This window comes from Oncorhynchus clarkii, chromosome 12 (genome assembly GCF_045791955.1).
Source record: "Oncorhynchus clarkii lewisi isolate Uvic-CL-2024 chromosome 12, UVic_Ocla_1.0, whole genome shotgun sequence".
NCBI classification, from domain to species: Eukaryota; Metazoa; Chordata; class Actinopteri; order Salmoniformes; family Salmonidae; genus Oncorhynchus; species Oncorhynchus clarkii.
Genome location: NC_092158.1, coordinates 99,992,064 through 100,014,069, shown reverse-complemented (window position 1 = coordinate 100,014,069; position 22,006 = coordinate 99,992,064). Strand labels below are relative to the sequence as shown.

The window sequence follows — 22,006 nt, the reverse complement described above, 5'->3', positions numbered from 1 at the left end:
TGGCAGGCAGGCTCAGGGTAAGGTACAGGACGGCAGGCAGGCTCAGGGTAAGGTACAGGACGGCAGGCAGGCTCAGGATAAGGTACAGGACGGCAGGCAGGTTCAGGGTAAGGTACAGGACGGCAGGCAGGGTCAGGTACAGGACGGCAGGCTCAGGGTAAAGTACAGGACGGCAGGCAGGCTCAGGTTAAGGTACAGGACGGCAGGCAGGCTCAGGGTAAGGTACAGGATGGCAGGCAGTCTCAGGGTAAGGTACAGGATGGCAGGCAGGCTCAGGGTAAGGTACAGGATGGCAGGCAGGCTCAGGGTAAGGTACAGGATGGCAGGCAGGCTCAGGGTAAGGTACAGGACGGCAGGCAGGCTCAGGGGCAGGCAGAGTGGTCAAACAAGACGAAATGGCAACATACAAACAGAGAACACAGGTATAAATACACCGGGGATAATGGGGAAGATAGGCGACACCTGGAGGGGGGTGGAGACAATTACAAGACAGGTGAAACAGATCAGGGTGTGACAATAGATAATAAACAGGGATGTTCACATCAGCAAACCGCTCGCCCACACGACGGAGCTACCACCATGCTCCTCCTTCATCTTTACAAGTAGAGAGAGGGGGTGGGAGCTACCACCATGCTCCTCATTACAAGTAGAGAGAGGGGGGTTGGAGCTACCACCATGCTCCTCATTACTAGTAGAGAGAGGGGGGGTGGAGCTACCACCATGCTCCTCATTACTAGTAGAGAGAGGGGGGTGGAGCTACCACCATGCTCCTCCTTACTAGTAGAGAGAGGGGGGTGGAGCTACCACCATGCTCTTCCTTCATCTTTACTAGTAGAGAGAGGGGAGTGGAGCTACCACCATGCTCCTCCTTCATCTTTACTAGTAGACAGAGGGGGGTGGAGCTACCACCATGCTCCTCCTTCATCTTTACTAGTAGAGAGAGGGGGGTGGAGCTACCACCATTCTCCTCCTTCATCTTTACTAGTAGAGAGAGGGGGTGGAGCTACCACCATGCTCCTCCTTAATCTTTACTAGTAGAGAGAGGGGGTGGAGCTACCATCATGCTCCTCCTTCATCTTTACTAGTAGACAGAGGGGGGGTGGAGCTACCACCATGCTCCTCCTTCATCTTTACTAGTAGAGAGAGGGGGTGGAGCTACCACCATGCTCCTCCTTCATCTTTACTAGTAGAGAGAGGGGGTGGAGCTACCTCCGTCCCTCCTCTACGCTGTTCCCTCCTCCATTCTCTCTACAACCTATTCTATATAGTGTCAAAGGATTTTCTGATGGAAATGAGAGAGAGGGAAACTAAGGGGTAGGGATGGAGAGGGAGGGTGAGAGAGACAGAGAGGGTGAGAGAGAGAGAGAGAGAGGGAAACTAAGGGGTAGGGATGGAGAGAGAGGGAGGTTGAGAGAGAGAGAGGGAAACTAAGGGGTAGGGATGGAGAGGGAGGGTGAGGGTGAGAGAGAGGGAGGGAGGTTGAGAGAAACAGGGTGAGAGAGAGCGAGAGACAGAGAGGGAAAAGAGATGCCTGATATACCCGCGTGTGATGTGCTGGTTCTCTCTATCTGGGAGAGAGGGAAAGAGGGAGAGAGGGAAAGAGGGAGGGAGGGAGAGAGGGAAAGAGGGAGAGAGGGAGGCTGAGCGAGAGGGAGGGTGAGCGAGAGAAACACTCTCCAGGGAACCAATGTCTGATCCTGTCTTCAGAGAGGGAGGAAGGGAGAGAGTGTAATGGTTGTCTGATGTGACTTTGATGTTAACTGGTAATACCAGGAGTTACTGTTAAACTAGGTCTAGGGAGGGGGCAGGGCTGTGTGTGTGTGTGTGTGTGTGTGTGTGTGTGTGTGTGTGTGTGTGTGTGTGTGTGTGTGTGTGTGTGTGTGTGTGTGTGTGTGTGTGTGTGTCCACCACAACACATCAGTGCTGTCCTTTCCCTTTCATCTCTACTGCTTCCTCCGTTCCTCTGTTCTCTACATCTCTCTCCATGTATCTATCCTCTCCTTCCGTCTGTTCTCTACATCTCTCTCCATGTATCTATCCTCTCCTTCCGTCTGTTCTCTACATCTCTCTCCATGTATCTATCCTCTCCTTCCGTCTGTTCTCTACATCTCTCTCCATGTATCTATCCTCTCCTTCCGTCTGTTCTCTACATCTCTCTCCATGTATCTATCCTCTCCTTCCGTCTGTTCTCTACATCTCTCTCCATGTATCTATCCTCTCCTTCCGTCTGTTCTCTACATCTCTCTCCATGTATCTATCCTCTCCTTCCCTCTGTTCTCTACATCTCTCTCCATGTATCTATCCTCTCCTTCCCTCTGTTCTCTACATCTCTCTCCATGTATCTATCCTCTCCTTCCCTCTGTTCTCTACATCTCTCTCCATGTATCTATCCTCTCCTTCCGTCTGTTCTCTACATCTCTCTCCATGTATCTATCCTCTCCTTCCGTCTGTTCGCTACATCTCTCTCCAGGTATCTATCCTCTCCTTCCGTCTGTTCTCTACATCTCTCTCCTTTTATCTCTACTGCCTCCTTCTTCCCTCTGTTCTCTACATCTCTCTCCTTTTATCTCTACTGCCTCCTTCTTCCCTCTGTTCTCTACATCTCTCTCCTTTTATCTCTACTGCCTCCTTCTTCCCTCTGTTCTCTACATCTCTCTCCATGTATCTCTCCTCTTCTTCCCCCTTCCCCTGTCCTCCTCCTCCTCCTCTTCTTCCTCCTTCCCCTGTCCTCCTCCTCCTCCTCTTCATCCCCCTCCTCCCGTGTATCCCTCCATGATAAGGCTTTTACAGCAGGGTAAAGTGTATCCCTCCATGATAAGGCTTTTACAGCAGGGTAAAGTGTAGAGTTTAAATGTATTAAACACCCATTATCTGTGATCAGAGGGTTCTAGAGTGGGTTCTGGTCAAATGTAGTGCACTATGTAGGGAATAGGGTGCCATTTGGCCCTGGTGAAAAGTAGTGCACTATGTAGGGAATAGGGTGCCATTGGGCCCTGGTCTAAAGTAGTGCACTATGTAGGGAATACGGTACCATAGGGCCCTGGTCTAAAGTAGTGCACTATATAGGGAATAGTGTGCCATTTGGGACTTATATTTAATCTATAAACCCCAGACACAGAGAACAGTCAGAGACCAGACACAGAGAACAGTCAGAGACCAGGCACAGAGAACAGTCAGAGACACAGAGAACAGTCAGAGACACAGAGAACAGTCAGAGACACAGAGAACAGTCAGAGACCAGACACAGAGAACAGAGACCAGACACAGAGAACAGAGACCAGACACAGAGAACAGTCAGAGACCAGACACAGAGAACAGTCAGAGACCAGACACAGAGAACAGTCAGAGACCAGACACAGAGAACAGTCAGAGACACAGAGAACAGTCAGAGACCAGACACAGAGAACAGTCAGAGACCAGACACAGAGAACAGTCAGAGACCAGACACAGAGAACAGTCAGAGACACAGAACAGTCAGAGACCAGGCACAGAGAACAGTCAGAGACCAGGCACAGAGAACAGTCAGAGACACAGAGAACAGTCAGAGACCAGACACAGAGAACAGTCAGAGATCAGACACAGAGAACAGTCAGACACAGAGAACAGTCAGAGACCAGACACAGAGAACAGTCAGAGACCAGACACAGAGAACAGTCAGAGACCAGACACTGAGAACAGTCAGACACAGAGAACAGTCAGAGACCAGACACAGAGAACAGTCAGAGACCAGACACTGAGAACAGTCAGACACAGAGAACAGTCAGAGACCAGACACAGAGAACAGTCAGAGACACAGAGAACAGTCAGAGACCAGACACAGAGAACATATGGATATCATCAGCAGTTTGGTTGTTGTGTTTGAATATTGAAGTGATAACCTCATCTGTTGACCTCACGTTGTCATGGTGTTGACCTGCAGGTGACCCGGAGGCTCTGAAGAAGAAGAGTTTCACCATGAAGGAAGGAGTGGACTACAGAGTGAAGATACACTTTAAGGTGAGAACATCTGTCACGACTCAGCATTTGACCTAGATGCAGATACAGGAGTCGGATGGTTCGGGTCTCAGAATATTTATTATAACATAGGGACAGTTTAAATGGCAGGTCGAGGGCAGGCAGAGGTTCGTAAGTCCAAGACAGAGTCAATCAGGGACAGAACGGCAGGCAGAGGTTCGTAAGTCCAAGACAGAGTCAATCAGGGCCAGAACGGCAGGCAGAGGTTCGTAAGTCCAAGACAGAGTCAATCAGGGACAGAACGGCAGGCAGAGGTTCGTAAGTCCAAGACAGAGTCAATCAGGGCCAGAACGGCAGGCAGAGGTTCGTAAGTCCAAGACAGAGTCAATCAGGGACAGAACGGCAGGCAGAGGTTCGTAAGTCCAAGACAGAGTCAATCAGGGCCAGAACGGCAGGCAGAGGTTCGTAAGTCCAAGACAGAGTCAATCAGGGACAGAACGGCAGGCAGAGGTTCGTAAGTCCAAGACAGAGTCAATCAGGGACAGAACGGCAGGCAGAGGTTCGTAAGTCCAAGACAGAGTCAATCAGGGACAGAACGGCAGGCAGAGGTTCGTAAGTCCAAGACAGAGTCAATCAGGGACAGAACGGCAGGCAGGCTCAGGGCCAGAACGGCAGGCAGGCTCAGGGCCGGGACAGGCAGAAAGGTTGGAACCGGGAAAACTAGAAAACTAGAACTTGAACAGGAGAAACAGGAAACACGCTGATAAGACCTGACAAAACAAGACGAACTGGCAACAGACAACCAGAAAACCAGGTATAAATACACTGGGGATAATGGAGTGAAATAGGAGACACCTGGTGGGTTGGGGGGATAAGCACAAGACTGGTGAAACAGATCAGGGATCAATCTCCTCTTCACCTTTCTGTTCTGCTGTTTGGTTCTGTTCTGCTCTGTTTGGTTCTGTTCTTCTCTGCTCTGTTTGGTTCTGTTCTCTTCTCTTTTTATCTTTTATTTATTTCACCTTTATTTAACCAGATAGGCTAGTTGAGAACACCTTTATTTAACCAGATAGGCTAGTTGAGAACACCTTTATTTAACCAGGTAGGCCAGTTGAGAACACCTTTATTTAACCAGGTAGGCCAGTTGAGAGCACCTTTATTTAACCAGGTAGGCCAGTTGAGAACAAGTTCTCATTTACAACTGCGACTTGGTCAAGATAAAGCATAGCAGTGTGACATAAACGAGGAGGCAAAATAATTACAATTTAGCAAATGAACACTGGAGTGATAGATGTGCAGATGATGATGTGCAAGTAGAAATACTGGGATGCAAAAGAGGAAGTAGATAAATAACAATATGGGGATGAGGTAGTTGGGTGTGCTATTTACAGATGGGCTGTGTACAGGTCATTGGCAGCAGAGACCTGGAAGGAAAGGCACCAAAGGAGGTGTTGACTTTGGGGATGACCAGTGGGGCTTTGGTGACCAAACGGATGGCACTGTGATAGACTACACCCAGTTTGCTGAGTAGGGTTTTGGAGGCTATTTTGTAAATGACATCGTCGAAGTCAAGGATCGGTAGGATAGTCAGTTTTACGAGGGTATGAGGAGACGCATACAAAGCTCTCCCTCGCCCTCCGTTTGGCAAACCTGACCATAATTCTATCCTCCTGATTCCTGCTTACAAGCAAAAATTGAAGCAGGAAGCAGCAGTGACTCAATCAATAAAAAAAGTGGTCAAAGGAAGCAGTTGCTAAGCAACAGGACTGTTAATGCTAGCACAGACTGGAAAATGTTCCGGGATTCCTCTCCGATGGCATTGAGGAGTACCCCCACATCTGTCATTGGCTTCATCAATAAGTGCATCAATGACGTCGTTCCCCACAGTGACCGTATGTACATACCCCAACCAGAAGCCATGGATTACAGGCAACATCCGCACTGAGTTAAAGGCGAAAAGCTGGCGCTTTCAAGAAGCAGGACTCTAACCCGGAAGCCATGGATTACAGGCAACATCCGCACTGAGTTAAAGGCGAAAAGCTGGCGCTTTCAAGAAGCAGGACTCTAACCCGGAAGCTATGGATTACAGGCAACATCTGCACTGAGTTAAAGGCGAAAAGCTGGCGCTTTCAAGAAGCAGGACTCTAACCCGGAAGCTATGGATTACAGGCAACATCCGCACTGAGTTAAAGGCGAAAGCTGGCGCTTTCAAGAAGCAGGACTCTAACCCGGAAGCCATGGATTACAGGCAACATCCGCACTGAGTTAAAGGCGAAAGCTGGCGCTTTCAAGAAGCAGGACTCTAACCCGGAAGCCATGGATTACAGGCAACATCCGCACTGAGTTAAAGGCGAAAGCTGGCGCTTTCAAGAAGCAGGACTCTAACCCGGAAGCCATGGATTACAGGCAACATCCGCACTGAGTTAAAGGCGAAAAGCTGGCGCTTTCAAGAAGCAGGACTAACCCGGAAGCCATGGATTACAGGCAACATCCGCACTGAGTTAAAGGCGAAAAGCTGGCGCTTTCAAGAAGCAGGACTCTAACCCGGAAGCCATGGATTACAGGCAACATCCGCACTGAGTTAAAGGCGAAAGCTGGCGCTTTCAAGAAGCAGGACTCTAACCCGGAAGCTATGGATTACAGGCAACATCCGCACTGAGTTAAAGGCGAAAGCTGGCGCTTTCAAGAAGCAGGACTCTAACCCGGAAGCTATGGATTACAGGCAACATCCGCACTGAGTTAAAGGCGAAAAGCTGGCGCTTTCAAGAAGCAGGACTCTAACCCGGAAGCTATGGATTACAGGCAACATCCGCACTGAGTTAAAGGCGAAAGCTGGCGCTTTCAAGAAGCAGGACTCTAACCCGGAAGCTATGGATTACAGGCAACATCCGCACTGAGTTAAAGGCGAAAGCTGGCGCTTTCAAGAAGCAGGACTCTAACCCGGAAGCTATGGATTACAGGCAACATCCGCACTGAGTTAAAGGCGAAAGCTGGCGCTTTCAAGAAGCAGGACTCTAACCCGGAAGCTATGGATTACAGGCAACATCCGCACTGAGTTAAAGGCGAAAGCTGGCGCTTTCAAGAAGCAGGACTCTAACCCGGAAGCTATGGATTACAGGCAACATCCGCACTGAGTTAAAGGCGAAAGCTGGCGCTTTCAAGAAGCAGGACTCTAACCCGGAAGCTATGGATTACAGGCAACATCCGCACTGAGTTAAAGGCGAAAGCTGGCGCTTTCAAGAAGCAGGACTCTAACCCGGAAGCTATGGATTACAGGCAACATCCGCACTGAGTTAAAGGCGAAAGCTGGCGCTTTCAAGAAGCAGGACTCTAACCCGGAAGCTATGGATTACAGGCAACATCCGCACTGAGTTAAAGGCGAAAGCTGGCGCTTTCAAGAAGCAGGACTCTAACCCGGAAGCTATGGATTACAGGCAACATCCGCACTGAGTTAAAGGCGAAAGCTGGCGCTTTCAAGAAGCAGGACTCTAACCCGGAAGCTATGGATTACAGGCAACATCCGCACTGAGTTAAAGGCGAAAAGCTGGCGCTTTCAAGAAGCAGGACTAACCCGGAAGCTATGGATTACAGGCAACATCCGCACTGAGTTAAAGGCGAAAGCTGGCGCTTTCAAGAAGCAGGACTCTAACCCGGAAGCTATGGATTACAGGCAACATCCGCACTGAGTTAAAGGCGAAAGCTGGCGCTTTCAAGAAGCAGGACTCTAACCCGGAAGCTATGGATTACAGGCAACATCCGCACTGAGTTAAAGGCGAAAAGCTGGCGCTTTCAAGAAGCAGGACTCTAACCCGGAAGCTATGGATTACAGGCAACATCCGCACTGAGTTAAAGGCGAAAAGCTGGCGCTTTCAAGAAGCAGGACTCTAACCCGGAAGCTATGGATTACAGGCAACATCCGCACTGAGTTAAAGGCGAAAGCTGGCGCTTTCAAGAAGCAGGACTCTAACCCGGAAGCTATGGATTACAGGCAACATCCGCACTGAGTTAAAGGCGAAAGCTGGCGCTTTCAAGAAGCAGGACTCTAACCCGGAAGCTATGGATTACAGGCAACATCCGCACTGAGTTAAAGGCGAAAGCAGGAAGCAGGACTCTAACCCGGAAGTTTATAATATATCCTGCAAAGCCCTCCGACGAACCATCAAACAGGCAACGCTTCAATACAGGACTGAGATCGAGTCGTACTACACCGGTTCTGACGCTCGTCGGATGTGGCAGAGCCTGCAAACCATTACAGACTATAAAGGGGAAGCACGGTTGAAAGCTGCCCAGGGACACGAGCCTACCAGATGAGCTAAACTACTTCTATGCTCGCTTCGAGGCAAATAACACTGAAAAATATGCATGAGAGCACCAGCTGTTCTGGAAGACTTTGTGATCAAGCTCTCCTCAGCCGATGTGAGGTAAGACCTTTAAACAGGTCAACATTCACAAGGCCGCAGGGCCAGACGGATTACCAGGACGTGTACTGCGAGCATGTGCTGACCAACTGGCAGGTGTCTTCACTGACATTTTCAACTTGTCCCTGACTTAGTCTGTAATACCAACATGTTTTAAGCAGACCACCATAGTCCCTGTTCCCAAGAACACTAAGGTAACCTGCCTAAATGACTACCAACCCGTAGCACTCACATCTGTAGCCATGGAGTGCTTTAAAAGGCTGGTCATGGCTCACATCAACAGCATTATCCCAGAAACCCTAGACCCACTCGACTTTGCATACCCGCCCTAACAGATCTACAGATGATGCAATCTCTATTGCACTCCACACTGCCCTTTCCCACCTGGACAAAAGGAACACCAATGAAAATGCTATTAATTGACTACAGCTCAGTGTTCAACACCATAGTGCCCCCAAAGCTCATCAATAAGCTAAGGACCCTTGGACTAAACACCTCCCTTTGCAACTGGATCCTGGACTTCCTGACGGGCCGCCCCCAGGTGATGAGGGTAGGTAACAACACATCTGCCATGCTGATCCTCACCACAGGGGCCCCTCAGGGGTGTGTGCTCAGTCCCCTAATGTACTCCCTGTTCACTCATGACTGCACAGCCAGGCACGACTCCAATACATCATCAAGTTTGCCGATGGCAAAACAGTGGTAGGCCTGATCACCGACAACGACGAGACAGCCTATAGGGAGGTCAGAGACCTGGCCGTGTGGTGCCAGGACAACAACCTCTTCCTTCAATGTGATCAAGACAAAGGAGATGATTGTGGACTACAGGACAACGAGGACCGAGCACGCCCCCATTCTCATCGATGGGTCTGTAGTGGAGCAAGTTGAGAGCTTCAAGTTCCTTGGTGTCCACGTCACCAGCAAACTAACATAGTCCAAGCATACCAAGACAGTTGTGAAGAGGGCACGACAAAACCTATTCCCCCTCAAGAGACTGAAAAAATTTGGCATGGGTCCTCAGATCCTCAAAAGGTTCTACACCTGCACCATCGAGAGCATCCTAACTGTTTGTATCACCGCCTAGTATGGAATTCTGCTCGGCCTCCGACCGCAAGGCACTACAGAGGGTAGTGCGAACGGCCCAGTACATCACTTGGGTCAAGCTTCCTGCCATCCAGGACCTCTATACCAGGCGGTGTCAGGCTTTTTAAATGCCAACAAGGGCTTTTTAAATGCCAACAGGAAACCTTCTCTGGAGATGGTTTAGAAGCACCATTGAACAGGCAGCGGGACTGACTTCCATCACTAGGCCACCAAAACAACTGTTAGGGATTTTTTGCCTCAAATGCCTATTCCATATATAGTGCACTACTTTAGACCAGGACCTATAGGGCTAAGGGCACTACTTTAGACCAGGGCCTATAGGACTGAGGGCACTACTTTAGACCAGGACCTATAGGACTAAGGGCACTACTTTAGACCAGGGCCTATAGGGCTAAGGGCACTACTTTAGACCAGGACCTATAGGGCTAAGGGCACTACTTTAGACCAGGACCTATAGGGCTAAAGACACTTCTTTAGACCAGGGTCTATAGGACTAAGGGCACTACTTTAGACCAGGGTCTATAGGGCTGAGGGCACTACTTTAGACCGGGACCTATAGGGCTGAGGGCGCTACTTTAGACCAGGGTCTATAGGACTAAGGGCACTACTTTAGACCAGGACCTATAGGGCTGAGGGCACTACTTTAGACCGGGACCTATAGGACTAAGGGCACTACTTTAGACCAGGACCTATAGGACTAAGAGCACTACTTTAGACCAGGGTCTATAGGACTAAGGGCACTACTTTAGACCAGGACCTATAGGGCTGAGGGCGCTACTTTAGACCAGGGCCTATAGGACTAAGGGCACTACTTTAGACCAGGGTCTATAGGGCTAAGGGCCCTGGTCAAACATTGTTCACTGAATAGGGAGTAGGGTGTCATGTAAAGTTGCCTCTTGATGAGACTTCATATACGATAACTCTCCTCTCCTTTCCTTTCCTTTCCCTCCTCTCCTCTCCTCTCCTCTCCTCTCCTCTCCTCTCCCCTCCTCCAATCTCTCCTCTCCTCTCCCCTCCTCCAATCTCTCCTCTCCTCTCCTCTCCTCTCCTCCAATCTCTCCTCTCCCCTCCTCTAATCTCTCCCGTCCTCCAATCTCTCCTCTCCCCTCCTCTAATCTCTCCCCTCCTCTAATCTCTCCCCTCCTCCAATCTCTCCTCTCCCCTCCTCTCCTCTCCCCTCCTCCAATCTCTCCTCTCCTCTCCTCTCCTCTCCTCTCCTCTCCTCTCCTCTCCTCTCCTCTCCTCTCCCCTCCCCTCCTCTCCCCTCCCCTCCTCTCCTCTCCTCTCCCCTCCTCTAATCTCTCCCCTCCTCTAATCTCTCCCCTCCTCCAATCTCTCCTCTCCCCTCCCCTCCTCTCCCCTCCCCTCCTCTCCTCTCCTCTCCTCTCCCCTCCTCCAATCTCTCCTCTCCTCTCCTCTCCCCTCCTCCAATCTCTCCTCTCCTCTCCAATCTCCTCTCCTCTCCTCTCCTCTCCCCTCCTCCTCTCATCTCCTCCATATAAGTTCATACTGTGTTTAAATGCATTTCAGATTTCCAGTCCCAATGAATTTACATTGTTTATTTATTGCTCCTGATAACTCCCCTCCCCTCCCCTCCCTTCCCCTCCCTTCCTCCTCTCCTCTCCCCTTCCCTCCCCTCCTCTCCTCTCCAGGTTAACAGGGATATTGTGTCTGGGCTGAAGTACGTCCATCTGACCTACAGGAAAGGAATCAGAGGTAAGGAGGACCCCATTTTGTGCCGAGCTGTGGATACGCTGTGCTGTTTAGGCTCATAGACCGTGTCAGTTTCTGATACATACACCTAAACCCTGGCTAGCAAGGGTGCAACTGAGCTGCCATTTTATGTGTTGTCATCGACACAAGACATCACAGTTTCCACACGTACACCTAATTCCGGGTTAACAGCGATGCAACTGAGCTGCCATTTGGTGTGTTGTCATCGGCACAAGATGTCAGTTTCCCCCACATTCACCTAAAACCTGACTACCAACTGTTCAACTGAGCCTCCATTTGGTGTGTTGTCACTGACACAAATTGTCACAGTTTCCCCCACATTCACCTCAAACCTGTCTAGCAAGTGTGCAACTGAGCGTCCATTTTGTGTCGTGCAGTGGACAAGGCGGTGTACATGGTGGGCAGCTACGGGCCGCGGGTGGAGGAGCACGAGTTCATGACCCCGGTGGAGGAGGCGCCCAAAGGCATGATTGTCAGAGGCAGCTACCACATCAAGTCCCACTTCACTGACGACGACAAGACCGACCACCTCTCCTGGGAGTGGAACCTGGGGATCAAGAAGGACTGGGACGAATAGAGAGGAGCCTCATTTCTCTCTCCCTCCTTCCCTCTCCCTGTGTCTCCACCTCTCCCTTTCCCCTTCCTTCCTTCCTTCCTTCCTTCCTTCTTACCCCTTCTCTCTCCCGTCTCCCCCACTTTCATCCCTCCTTCCTCCATCAAGAAGGACTGGGATGGATAGAGACCTCATCCTTCCCTCCATGCTTCCCTCTCCCTGTGTCTCCCCTCTCCCTCCTTCTCTCCCTCTTCATTTAGAAGGACTGGGATGGATAGAGACCCCATCCTTCTCTCCATGCTTCCCTCTCCCTGTGTCTCCCCTCTCCCTCTTCATTTAGAAGGACTGGGATGGATAGAGACCCCATCCTTCTCTCCATGCTTCCCTCTCCCTGTGTCTCCCCTCTCCCTCTTCATTTAGAAGGACTGGGATTGATAGAGACCTCATCCTTCTCTCCCTCTTCATTTAGAAGGACTGTCTCTCCCTCTTTCTTCCTCCCCCCTCCTCTCCCCCCTCCCTCCAAGGCCCACCTGTATAATAGTAAACGACAGAGGCCGGTATGAAAGGTGTAAACAGGAAGTTAGGTTAGGCACGGTCTAGAACGGGACAGAGAGGATGTTGTCATAAACCAAACCAGTATCACATCATAGTAGACAACCGAACATCGTGGGCTACAACCCAAAATGGCCCCCTATTCCCTATATAGTGCACTACCTGCAGGGCTCTGGTTAAAAGTAGTGCACTATGTAGGGAATAGGGGGCCATTTTGGGAGGCAGGGGGTGTGAGCTGTAGGTGGAGATCCACTTGTCTATGTGTGATGTAATCTGATGCTCTCTACTACAGTGTGTTAACTGAAGGGGATCAAATGAAGTTAAACCCGTGGGACTCACTCATACAGTGACGTTGGAGTATGGCGATGTATTTACACCCCATAGTGGGAGAGGCACATTCTAGAAGGTTATTCTAAAGTGTTCTATTCAGAAAATTGCCAGTTCAACAAGGTTTCAAGGAGCAGCCCTTTGTAATGTTAGTTATCAGTTAGAATGTTTGACAACAGCGTGTCTCGTACTCCTCAAGAAGTTACCATCTTCTAAGTTCTACATCTAGAATGACCATCTTCTAAGTCCTAGTTCTAGAATGACCATCTTCTAAGTTCTAGTTCTAGAATGACCATCTTCTAAGTTCTAGTTCTAGAATGACCATCTTCTAAGTTCTAGTTCTAGAATGACCATCTTCTAAGTCCTAGTTCTAGAATGACCATCTTCTAAGTTCTAGTTCTAGAATGACCATCTTCTAAGTCCTAGTTCTAGAATGACCATCTTCTAAATTCTAGTTCTAGAATGACCATCTTCTAAGTTCTAGTTCTAGAATGACCATCTTCTAAGTTCTAGTTCTAGAATGACCATCTTCTAAGTTCTACATCTAGAATGACCATCTTCTAAGTTCTAGTTCTAGAATGACCATCTTCTAAGTTCTAGTTCTAGAATGACCATCTTCTAAGTTCTAGTTCTAGAATGACCATCTTCTAATTTCTAGTTCTAGAATGACCATCTTCTAAATGCTAGTTCTAGAATGACCATCTTCTAAATTCTAGTTCTAGAATGACCATCTTCTAAGTTCTAGTTCTAGAATGACCATCTTCTAAGTTCTAGTTCTAGAATGACCATCTTCTAAGTTCTACATCTAGAATGACCATCTTCTAAATTCTAGTTCTAGAATGACCATCTTCTAAGTTCTAGTTCTAGAATGACCATCTTCTAAGTTCTAGTTCTAGAATGACCATCTTCTAATTTCTAGTTCTAGAATGACCATCTTCTAAATGCTAGTTCTAGAATGACCATCTTCTAAGTTCTACATCTAGAATGACCATCTTCTAAGTTCTACATCTAGAATGACCATCTTCTAAATTCTAGTTCTAGAATGACCATCTTCTAAGTTCTAGTTCTAGAATGACCATCTTCTAAGTTCTAGTTCTAGAATGACCATCTTCTAAGTTCTAGTTCTAGAATGACCATCTTCTAAGTTCTAGTTCTAGAATGACCATTTTCTAAGTTCTACATCTAGAATGACCATCTTCTAAGTTCTAGTTCTAGAATGACCATCTTCTAAGTTCTACATCTAGAATGACCATCTTCTAAGTTCTAGTTCTAGAATGACCATCTTCTAAGTTCTAGTTCTAGAATGACCATCTTCTAAGTTCTAGTTCTAGAATGACCATCTTCTAATTTCTAGTTCTAGAATGACCATCTTCTAAATGCTAGTTCTAGAATGACCATCTTCTAAATTATAGTTCTAGAATGACCATCTTCTAAGTTCTACATCTAGAATGACCATCTTCTAAGTTCTACATCTAGAATGACCATCTTCTAAGTTATGGTTCTAGAATGACCATCTTCTAAGTTCTCGTTCTGGAATGACCATCTTCTAAGTCCTACATCTAGAATGACCATCTTCTAAGTCCTACATCTAGAATGACCATCTTCTAAGTTCTACATCTAGAATGACCATATTCTAAGTTCTACATCTAGAATGACCATCTTCTAAGTCCTACATCTAGAATGTCCATCTTCTAAGTTCTACATCTAGAATGACCATCTTCTAAGTTCTACATCTAGAATGACCATCTTCTAAGTTATAGTTCTAGAATGACCATCTTCTAAGTCCTACATCTAGAATGACCATCTTCTAAGTTCTACATCTAGAATGACCATCTTCTAAGTTATAGTTCTAGAATGACCATCTAAGTCCTACATCTAGAGTGACCATCTTCTAAGTCCTACATCTAGAATGACCATCTTCTAAGTTCTACATCTAGAATGAACATCTTCTAAGTTCTACATCTAGAATGACTATCTTCTAAGTTATAGTTCTAGAATGACCATCTTCTAAGTCCTACATCTAGAATGACCATCTTCTAAGTTATAGTTCTAGAATGACCATCTTCTAAGTCCTACATCTAGAATGACCATCTTCTGTTACTGTGTCCTTCAGTTGCCTTCTGTCTCTGTTATACTTGACACACCTGAGCTGTTATTGGATTCATGTAAAACAACATGGTTTCACGCTGTCTGGAGGAGTTTTACCATGGTAACATATCAACAGACAACTGTTGTTTTCTCAGGTTTGTCCTTATAGTTGCTCTATTTTTTCAATGCTGCTTGAATGTCATTTTCCCAATGTCTGCCTCTTTGCCTATTGAGAGAGTTGCTCTTTAAAAGATAACGCCATTCACCATGTATCAACCATCTCCCATTAAACATCATGTAAACATCCTGAGGAGGCCTGTTGTCTGGCTATGATGAAGAAAATGTGACTGTGATGTGTACAATATGCTCTGTAGTAGTCGCTACAGAATACAGCCCAACGGAAGTAGCCTACACAGTGTCTTTACCTGTCTGGTAGGTAGTGACCCTGAGACATATCTATACAGTACAGTAGAGGGTCAACTGGGTTGGAGGTTCCTTAATGGGCGCCCTGTTAGCACCCAAAGTATCGTGACATGATTATTCCAGTCAGAATGTAAATTAGAATGTTACGATGGTGATTGGTTAGCCTGGGTATATCAGTATGCTTGGACCATCATGTCACTCCTAGCTACTTCCTGGCATCCAAACATGACAATGAATGGAATGATGGCACAACACTGATCTGGGAGCAGCAGGTTAGACACTGATCTGGGAGCAGCAGGTTAGACACTGATCTGGGAGCAGCAGGTTAGACACTGATCTGGGAGCAGCAGGTTAGACACTGATCTGGGAGCAGCAGGTTAGACACTGATCTGGGAGCAGCAGGTTAGACACTGATCTGGGAGCAGCAGGTTAGCGTTTGGTGCCAGCACGGAGGTTAGACACTGATCTGGGAGCAGCAGGTTAGACACTGATCTGGGAGCAGCAGGTTAGCGTTTGGTGCCAGCACGGAGGTTAGACACTGATCTGGGAGCAGCAGGTTAGACACTGATCTGGGAGCAGCAGGTTAGTCACTGATCTGCGAGCAGCAGGTTAGACACTGATCTGGGAGCAGCAGGTTAGCGTTTGGTGCCAGCACGGAGGTTAGACACTGATCTGGGAGCAGCAGGTTAGCGTTTGGTGCCAGTGGTTAGTTTGCTGAAGTGTAGTGTATATCTGTTGCTCGGGGTCACTGTCCCCCTTTAACACCAAGCATGAGGCCTAAAGACAGCGATGGACTCGGGTAACGAACTAATGAAACAGAAGAGAACCCCGTTCTATCTACGACGTGACCCGTTTTGTCCTGTCATGGAAACTCAGTGGATGAGGTCTTCGAGATTTGATCGATGCTGTCTTTCCCCCCCCCAAAAAAAACGTCAAAACGTCCTTGTCACTATTGTGTGAAGTCTTATGGTGTTGTAAGTGTTGATGATGATGATGATGATGATGATATTGATGATCATGATATTGATGACGACGATGATCATGAGATTGATGATGATGATCATGATATTTATGATGATGACGATGATGATCATGATATTGATGATGATGACGATGATGATCATGATTTTGATGATGATCATGATCATGATATTGATGATCATGATCATGATATTGATGATCATGATATTGATGATGATGATGATGATGATGATATTGATGATGATGATCATGATGATAATATTGATGATCATGATATTGATGATCATGATATTGATGATGATGATCATGATGATAATATTGATGATGATGATCATGATATTGATGATCATGATATTGATGATGATGATCATGATGATAATATTGATGATGATGATCATGATATTGATGATCATGATATTGATGATGATCATGATGATAATATTGATGATGATGATCATGATATTGATGATCATGATATTGATGATCATGATATTGATGATGATGATATTGATGATCATGATATTGATGACGACGATGATCATGAGATTGATGATGATGATCATGATATTTATGATGATGACGATGATGATCATGATATTGATGATGATGACGATGATGATCATGATTTTGATGATGATCATGATCATGATATTGATGATCATGATCATGATATTGATGATCATGATATTGATGATGATGATGATGATGATGATATTGATGATGATGATCATGATGATAATATTGATGATCATGATATTGATGATCATGATATTGATGATGATGATCATGATGATAATATTGATGATGATGATCATGATATTGATGATCATGATATTGATGATGATGATCATGATGATAATATTGATGATGATGATCATGATATTGATGATCATGATATTGATGATGATCATGATGATAATATTGATGATGATGATCATGATATTGATGATCATGATATTGATGATCATGATATTGATGATGATGATGATCATGATGATAATATTGATGATGATGATCATGATATTGATGATGATGATGATCATGATGATAATATTGATGATCATGATCATGATATTGATGATCATGATATTGATGATGATGATATTGATGATGCCATTCAAAATGGTGGCGAACCCAGAAGTAACTGTAACGTGGGCTTGTTGAGTGTTGCATGGTTTCACATCTCTTCTTTCTTTAAAGACTGTTTTACTGTCACGTTGTGATTTTGAAATGAAAAAAAACAACCTGCAGATTGAAATGGGTTGCCAAGGATACCGCAGATATTTACAGGGATTTAGATCAAAAATACCTTTGTTATTACTACTGTGGCTGTGTTCCAAATGGACTCTAATTCCCCTTTATAGAGGGTTGACTTGGACCCATAGAGAGTCATTCTATTCCCTTTATAGAGTGTTAATCTGGACCCATAGAGAGTCATTCTATTCCCCTTTATAGAGTGTTAACCTGGACCTATAGAGAGTCATTCTATTCCCTTTATAGAGTGTTAACTTGGACCCATATAGAGTCATTCTATTCCCCTTTATAGAGTGTTAACTTGGACCCATAGAGAGTCATTCTATTCCCCTTTATAGAGTGTTAACCTGGACCCATAGAGAGTCATTCTATTCCCCTTTATAGAGTGTTAACTTGGACCCATAGAGAGTCATTCTATTCCCCTTTATAGAGTGTTAACCTGGACCCATAGAGTCATTCTGTTCCCTTTATAGAGTGTTAACCTGGACCCATAGAGTCATTCTGTTCCCTTTATAGAGTGTTAACCTGGACCCATAGAGAGTCATTCTGTTCCCTTTATAGAGTGTTAACCTGGACCCATAGAGAGTCATTCTATTCCCCTTTATAGAGTGTTAACCTGGACCCATAGAGTCATTCTATTCCCCTTTATAGAGTGTTAACTTGGACCCATAGAGAGTCATTCTATTCCCCTTTATAGAGTGTTAACCTGGACCCATAGAGAGTCATTCTATTCCCCTTTATAGAGTGTTAACTTGGACCCATAGAGAGTCATTCTATTCCCCTTTATAGAGTGTTAACCTGGACCCATAGAGTCATTCTGTTCCCTTTATAGAGTGTTAACCTGGACCCATAGAGTCATTCTGTTCCCTTTATAGAGTGTTAACCTGGACCCATAGAGTCATTCTGTTCCCTTTATAGAGTGTTAACCTGGACCCATAGAGAGTCATTCTGTTCCCTTTATAGAGTGTTAACCTGGACCCATAGAGAGTCATTCTATTCCCCTTTATAGAGTGTTAACCTGGACCCATAGAGTCATTCTATTCCCCTTTATAGAGTGTTAACTTGGACCCATAGAGAGTCATTCTATTCCCCTTTATAGAGTGTTAACCTGGACCCATAGAGAGTCATTCTATTCCCCTTTATAGAGTGTTAACTTGGACCCATAGAGAGTCATTCTATTCCCCTTTATAGAGTGTTAACCTGGACCCATAGAGTCATTCTGTTCCCTTTATAGAGTGTTAACCTGGACCCATAGAGTCATTCTGTTCCCTTTATAGAGTGTTAACCTGGACCCATAGAGAGTCATTCTGTTCCCTTTATAGAGTGTTAACCTGGACCCATAGAGAGTCATTCTATTCCCCTTTATAGAGTGTTAACCTGGACCCATAGAGTCATTCTGTCCCCTTTATAGAGTGTTAACCTGGACCCATAGAGAGTCATTCACAGGGTGATTAACAGGACAAACACAATGCTAGATTCAGATATATACACATGATTAGGTGTCTGGTCTATTCAGGGCTCTGGTTAAAAGTAGTGGACTATATAGGGAATAGGGCTGTAGTATAAAGTAGTGCACTATATAGGGAATAGGGCTGTAGTATAAAGTAGTGCACTATATAGGGAATAGGGCTCTGGTCTAAAGTAGTGCACTATATAGGGAATAGGGCTGTAGTATAAAGTAGTGCACTATATAGGGAATAGGGCTGTAGTATAAAGTAGTGCACTATATAAGGAATAGGGCTGTAGTATAAAGTAGTGCACTATATAGGGAATAGGGCTGTAGTATAAAGTAGTGCACTATATAGGGAATAGGGCTGTAGTATAAAGTAGTGCACTATATAGGGAATAGGGCTGTAGTATAAAGTAGTGCACTATATAGGGAATAGGGCTCTGGTCTAAAGTAGTGCACTATATAGGGAATAGGACTCTGTTCTAAAGGAGTACACTATATAGGGAACATGGCTCTGGTCTAAAGTAGTGCACTATATAGTGAATAAGGGGCCATATTGGATACAGCCTCTATGTGAGTTTGGTTGGACACAAGCCTGGGCCTGTGTGTAAAGTAGTGCACTATATAGTGAATAAGGGGCCATATTGGACACAAGCCTGGGCCTGTGTGTAAAGGTAGTGCACTATATAGGGAATAAGGGGCCATATTGGACACAAGCCTGGGCCTGTGTGTAAAGTAGTGCACTATATAGTGAATAAGGGGCCATATTGGACACAAGCCTGGGCCTGTGTGTAAAGGTAGTGCACTATATAGTGAATAAGGGGCCATATTGGACACAAGCCTGGGCCTGTGTGTAAAGTAGTGCACTATATAGTGAATAAGGGGCCATATTGGACACAAGCCTGGGCCTGTGTGTAAAGTACTTCTGCATTCTAAAGTGTTGGTATTCCAGCATCTTGTATCTTTTAATAAAGGTGATTTAATCAGCCACTTCCTGTCTGTCTAAACATGTGGACTCAACATCATTCCAAATAAGGCACTCGAATAAGCGGACGATAGGTGAAGGTACACTCTATATATACACCCTTTCAAATTTAGCGGATTTGGCTATTTCAGCCACACCCGTTGCTGACATGTGTATGAAATCGAGCACACAGCCATGAAATCTCCGTAGACACTCGGCAGTACCGTTCTGTGAGCTTGTGTGGCCTACCACATCGCGGTTGAGTCGTTATTGCTCCTAGGCGTTTCCCACTTCACAATAACAGCACTTACAGTTGACCCGGGCAGCTCTAGAAGGGCAGTAGTTTGACAAACTGACTTGTTGGAAAGGTGGCATCCTATGACGGTGCCACGTTGAAAGTCACTGAAGTCTTCAATAAGGCCATTCTACTGCCAATGTTTGTCTGTGGAGTTTGCATGACTGTCAGCTTGATTTTATACACCTGTCAACAACAGGTGTGGCTGAATTAGCCGATTCCACTAATTTGAAGGCGTGTCCACATACTGCTGGTTATATGGTGTATTCCCCTGGTACATTACTCAGGTCTCACCAGTCCATTTATGCTGCTCTGGTGCCATCCTGTGGACTTCTGGGAACACAACTTCAACTCCGTTACATTCAATGAATCCCACAAAGAGCCTCTGGGCTGGAGCACGACGCAGTCTGAATCAGGTACTTATATGGATATCTGTTAAAAGTTAAAAATCTCAGTTAAAATCAGGGTTTTTAACAGAACACAGGTCATTACAAGTAAAAACATTCCTCAATTAGGTTTTATTTATTCATCTAATAAAAGAAGTGATAGACAGTATAGATATAACCTGGTATCAACAGTGTTCAGGTTGGAAGACAGTACAGATATAACCTGGTATCAACAGTGTTCAGGTTGGAAGACAGTACAGATATAACCTGGTATCAACAGTGTTCAGGTTGGAAGACAGTACAGATATAACCTGGTATCAACAGTGTTCAGGTTGGAAGACAGTACAGATATAACCTGGTATCAACAGTGTTCAGGTTGGAAGACAGTACAGATATAACCTGGTATCAACAGTGTTCAGGTTGGTGTTCAGGTTGGAAGACAGTATAGATATAAACTGGTATCAACAGTGTTCAGGTTGGAAGATTATTGGGTAGTTTGGTACATCAGGCTGACCCCCAGTCTTCATGGAGCAGATTACTGAGTAGTTGGCCCCCGCGATATGTAACTGTTCAGGGAAGTTTGGAACCAATATACACAGGCAGTTAGGAAAGCAAAGGCTAGCTTTTTCAACCAGAATTTTGCATCCTGTAGCATAAACTCCAAAAAGTTCTGGGACACTGTAAAGTCCATGGAGAATAAGAACACCTCCTCCCAGCTGCCCACTGCTCTGATGCTAGGAAACACTGTCATGATAAATCTACCATAATTGAGGATTTCAATAAGCATTTTTCTACGACTGGCCATGCTTTCCACCTGGCTACCCCAACCCCGGTCAACAGCTCTGCACCCCGCACAGCAACTTTCCCAAGCCTCCCCCATTTCTCCTTCACCCATTTCTCCTTCACAATCTGGACCCTCTCTTTCTAAAATTATCCACTGCAATTGTTGCAACCCCTATTACAAGCCTGTTCAACCTCTCTTTCGTATCATCTGAGATCCCTAAAGATTGGAAAGCTGCCACGGTCATCCCCCTCTTCAAAGGGGGAGACACCCTAGACCCAAACTGTTACAGACCTATATCTATCCTACCCTGCCCTGCCTCTAGACCCAAACTGTTACAGACCAATATCTATCCTACCCTGCCTAGTTAACAAACAGATCGCCGACCATTTCGAATCCCACCGTACCTTCTCCGCTATGCAATCTGGCGTCAGAGTTGGTCATGGGTGCCCCTCAGCCACGCTCAAGGTCCTAAACGACATCATAACCGCCATCGATAAGAGACATTACTGTGCAGCCGTATTCATCGACCTGGCCAAGGCTTTTGACTCTGTCAATCACCACATTCTTATCGGCAGACAACAGCCTTGGTGTCTCAAATGACTGCCTCGCCTGGTTCACCAACTACTTCTTAGACAGAGTTCAGTGTGTAAAATTGGAGGGCCTGTTGTCTGGACCTTTGGCAGTCTCTATGGGGGTGCCACAGGGTTCAATTCTCGGGCCGACTCTTTTCTCTGTATAC

General features: G+C 45.9%; 1 protein-coding gene across 2 annotated transcripts in view; it reads left to right on the top strand.

Moving 5' to 3' along the window:
• LOC139421766 (rho GDP-dissociation inhibitor 2-like) overlaps positions 1 to 16,169 on the top strand; it is a 37,489-nt gene extending 21,320 nt beyond the window's left edge. Inside the window, exons 4-8 of one of the 2 annotated variants that reach the window (XM_071172887.1) lie at positions 3,920 to 3,996; positions 11,129 to 11,192; positions 11,588 to 12,429; positions 12,521 to 15,709; positions 15,788 to 16,169. In XM_071172887.1, coding sequence (XP_071028988.1) covers positions 3,920 to 3,996; positions 11,129 to 11,192; positions 11,588 to 11,787 — 341 coding nt within the window. In that variant the 3' untranslated portion in view covers positions 11,788 to 12,429; positions 12,521 to 15,709; positions 15,788 to 16,169. Of the gene's footprint in view, positions 1 to 3,919; positions 3,997 to 11,128; positions 11,193 to 11,587; positions 15,710 to 15,787 lie in introns of both variants that reach the window. The other variant, XM_071172886.1, reaches the window with a different exon arrangement.
• The last annotated feature ends 5,837 nt before the right edge of the window (positions 16,170 to 22,006 follow it).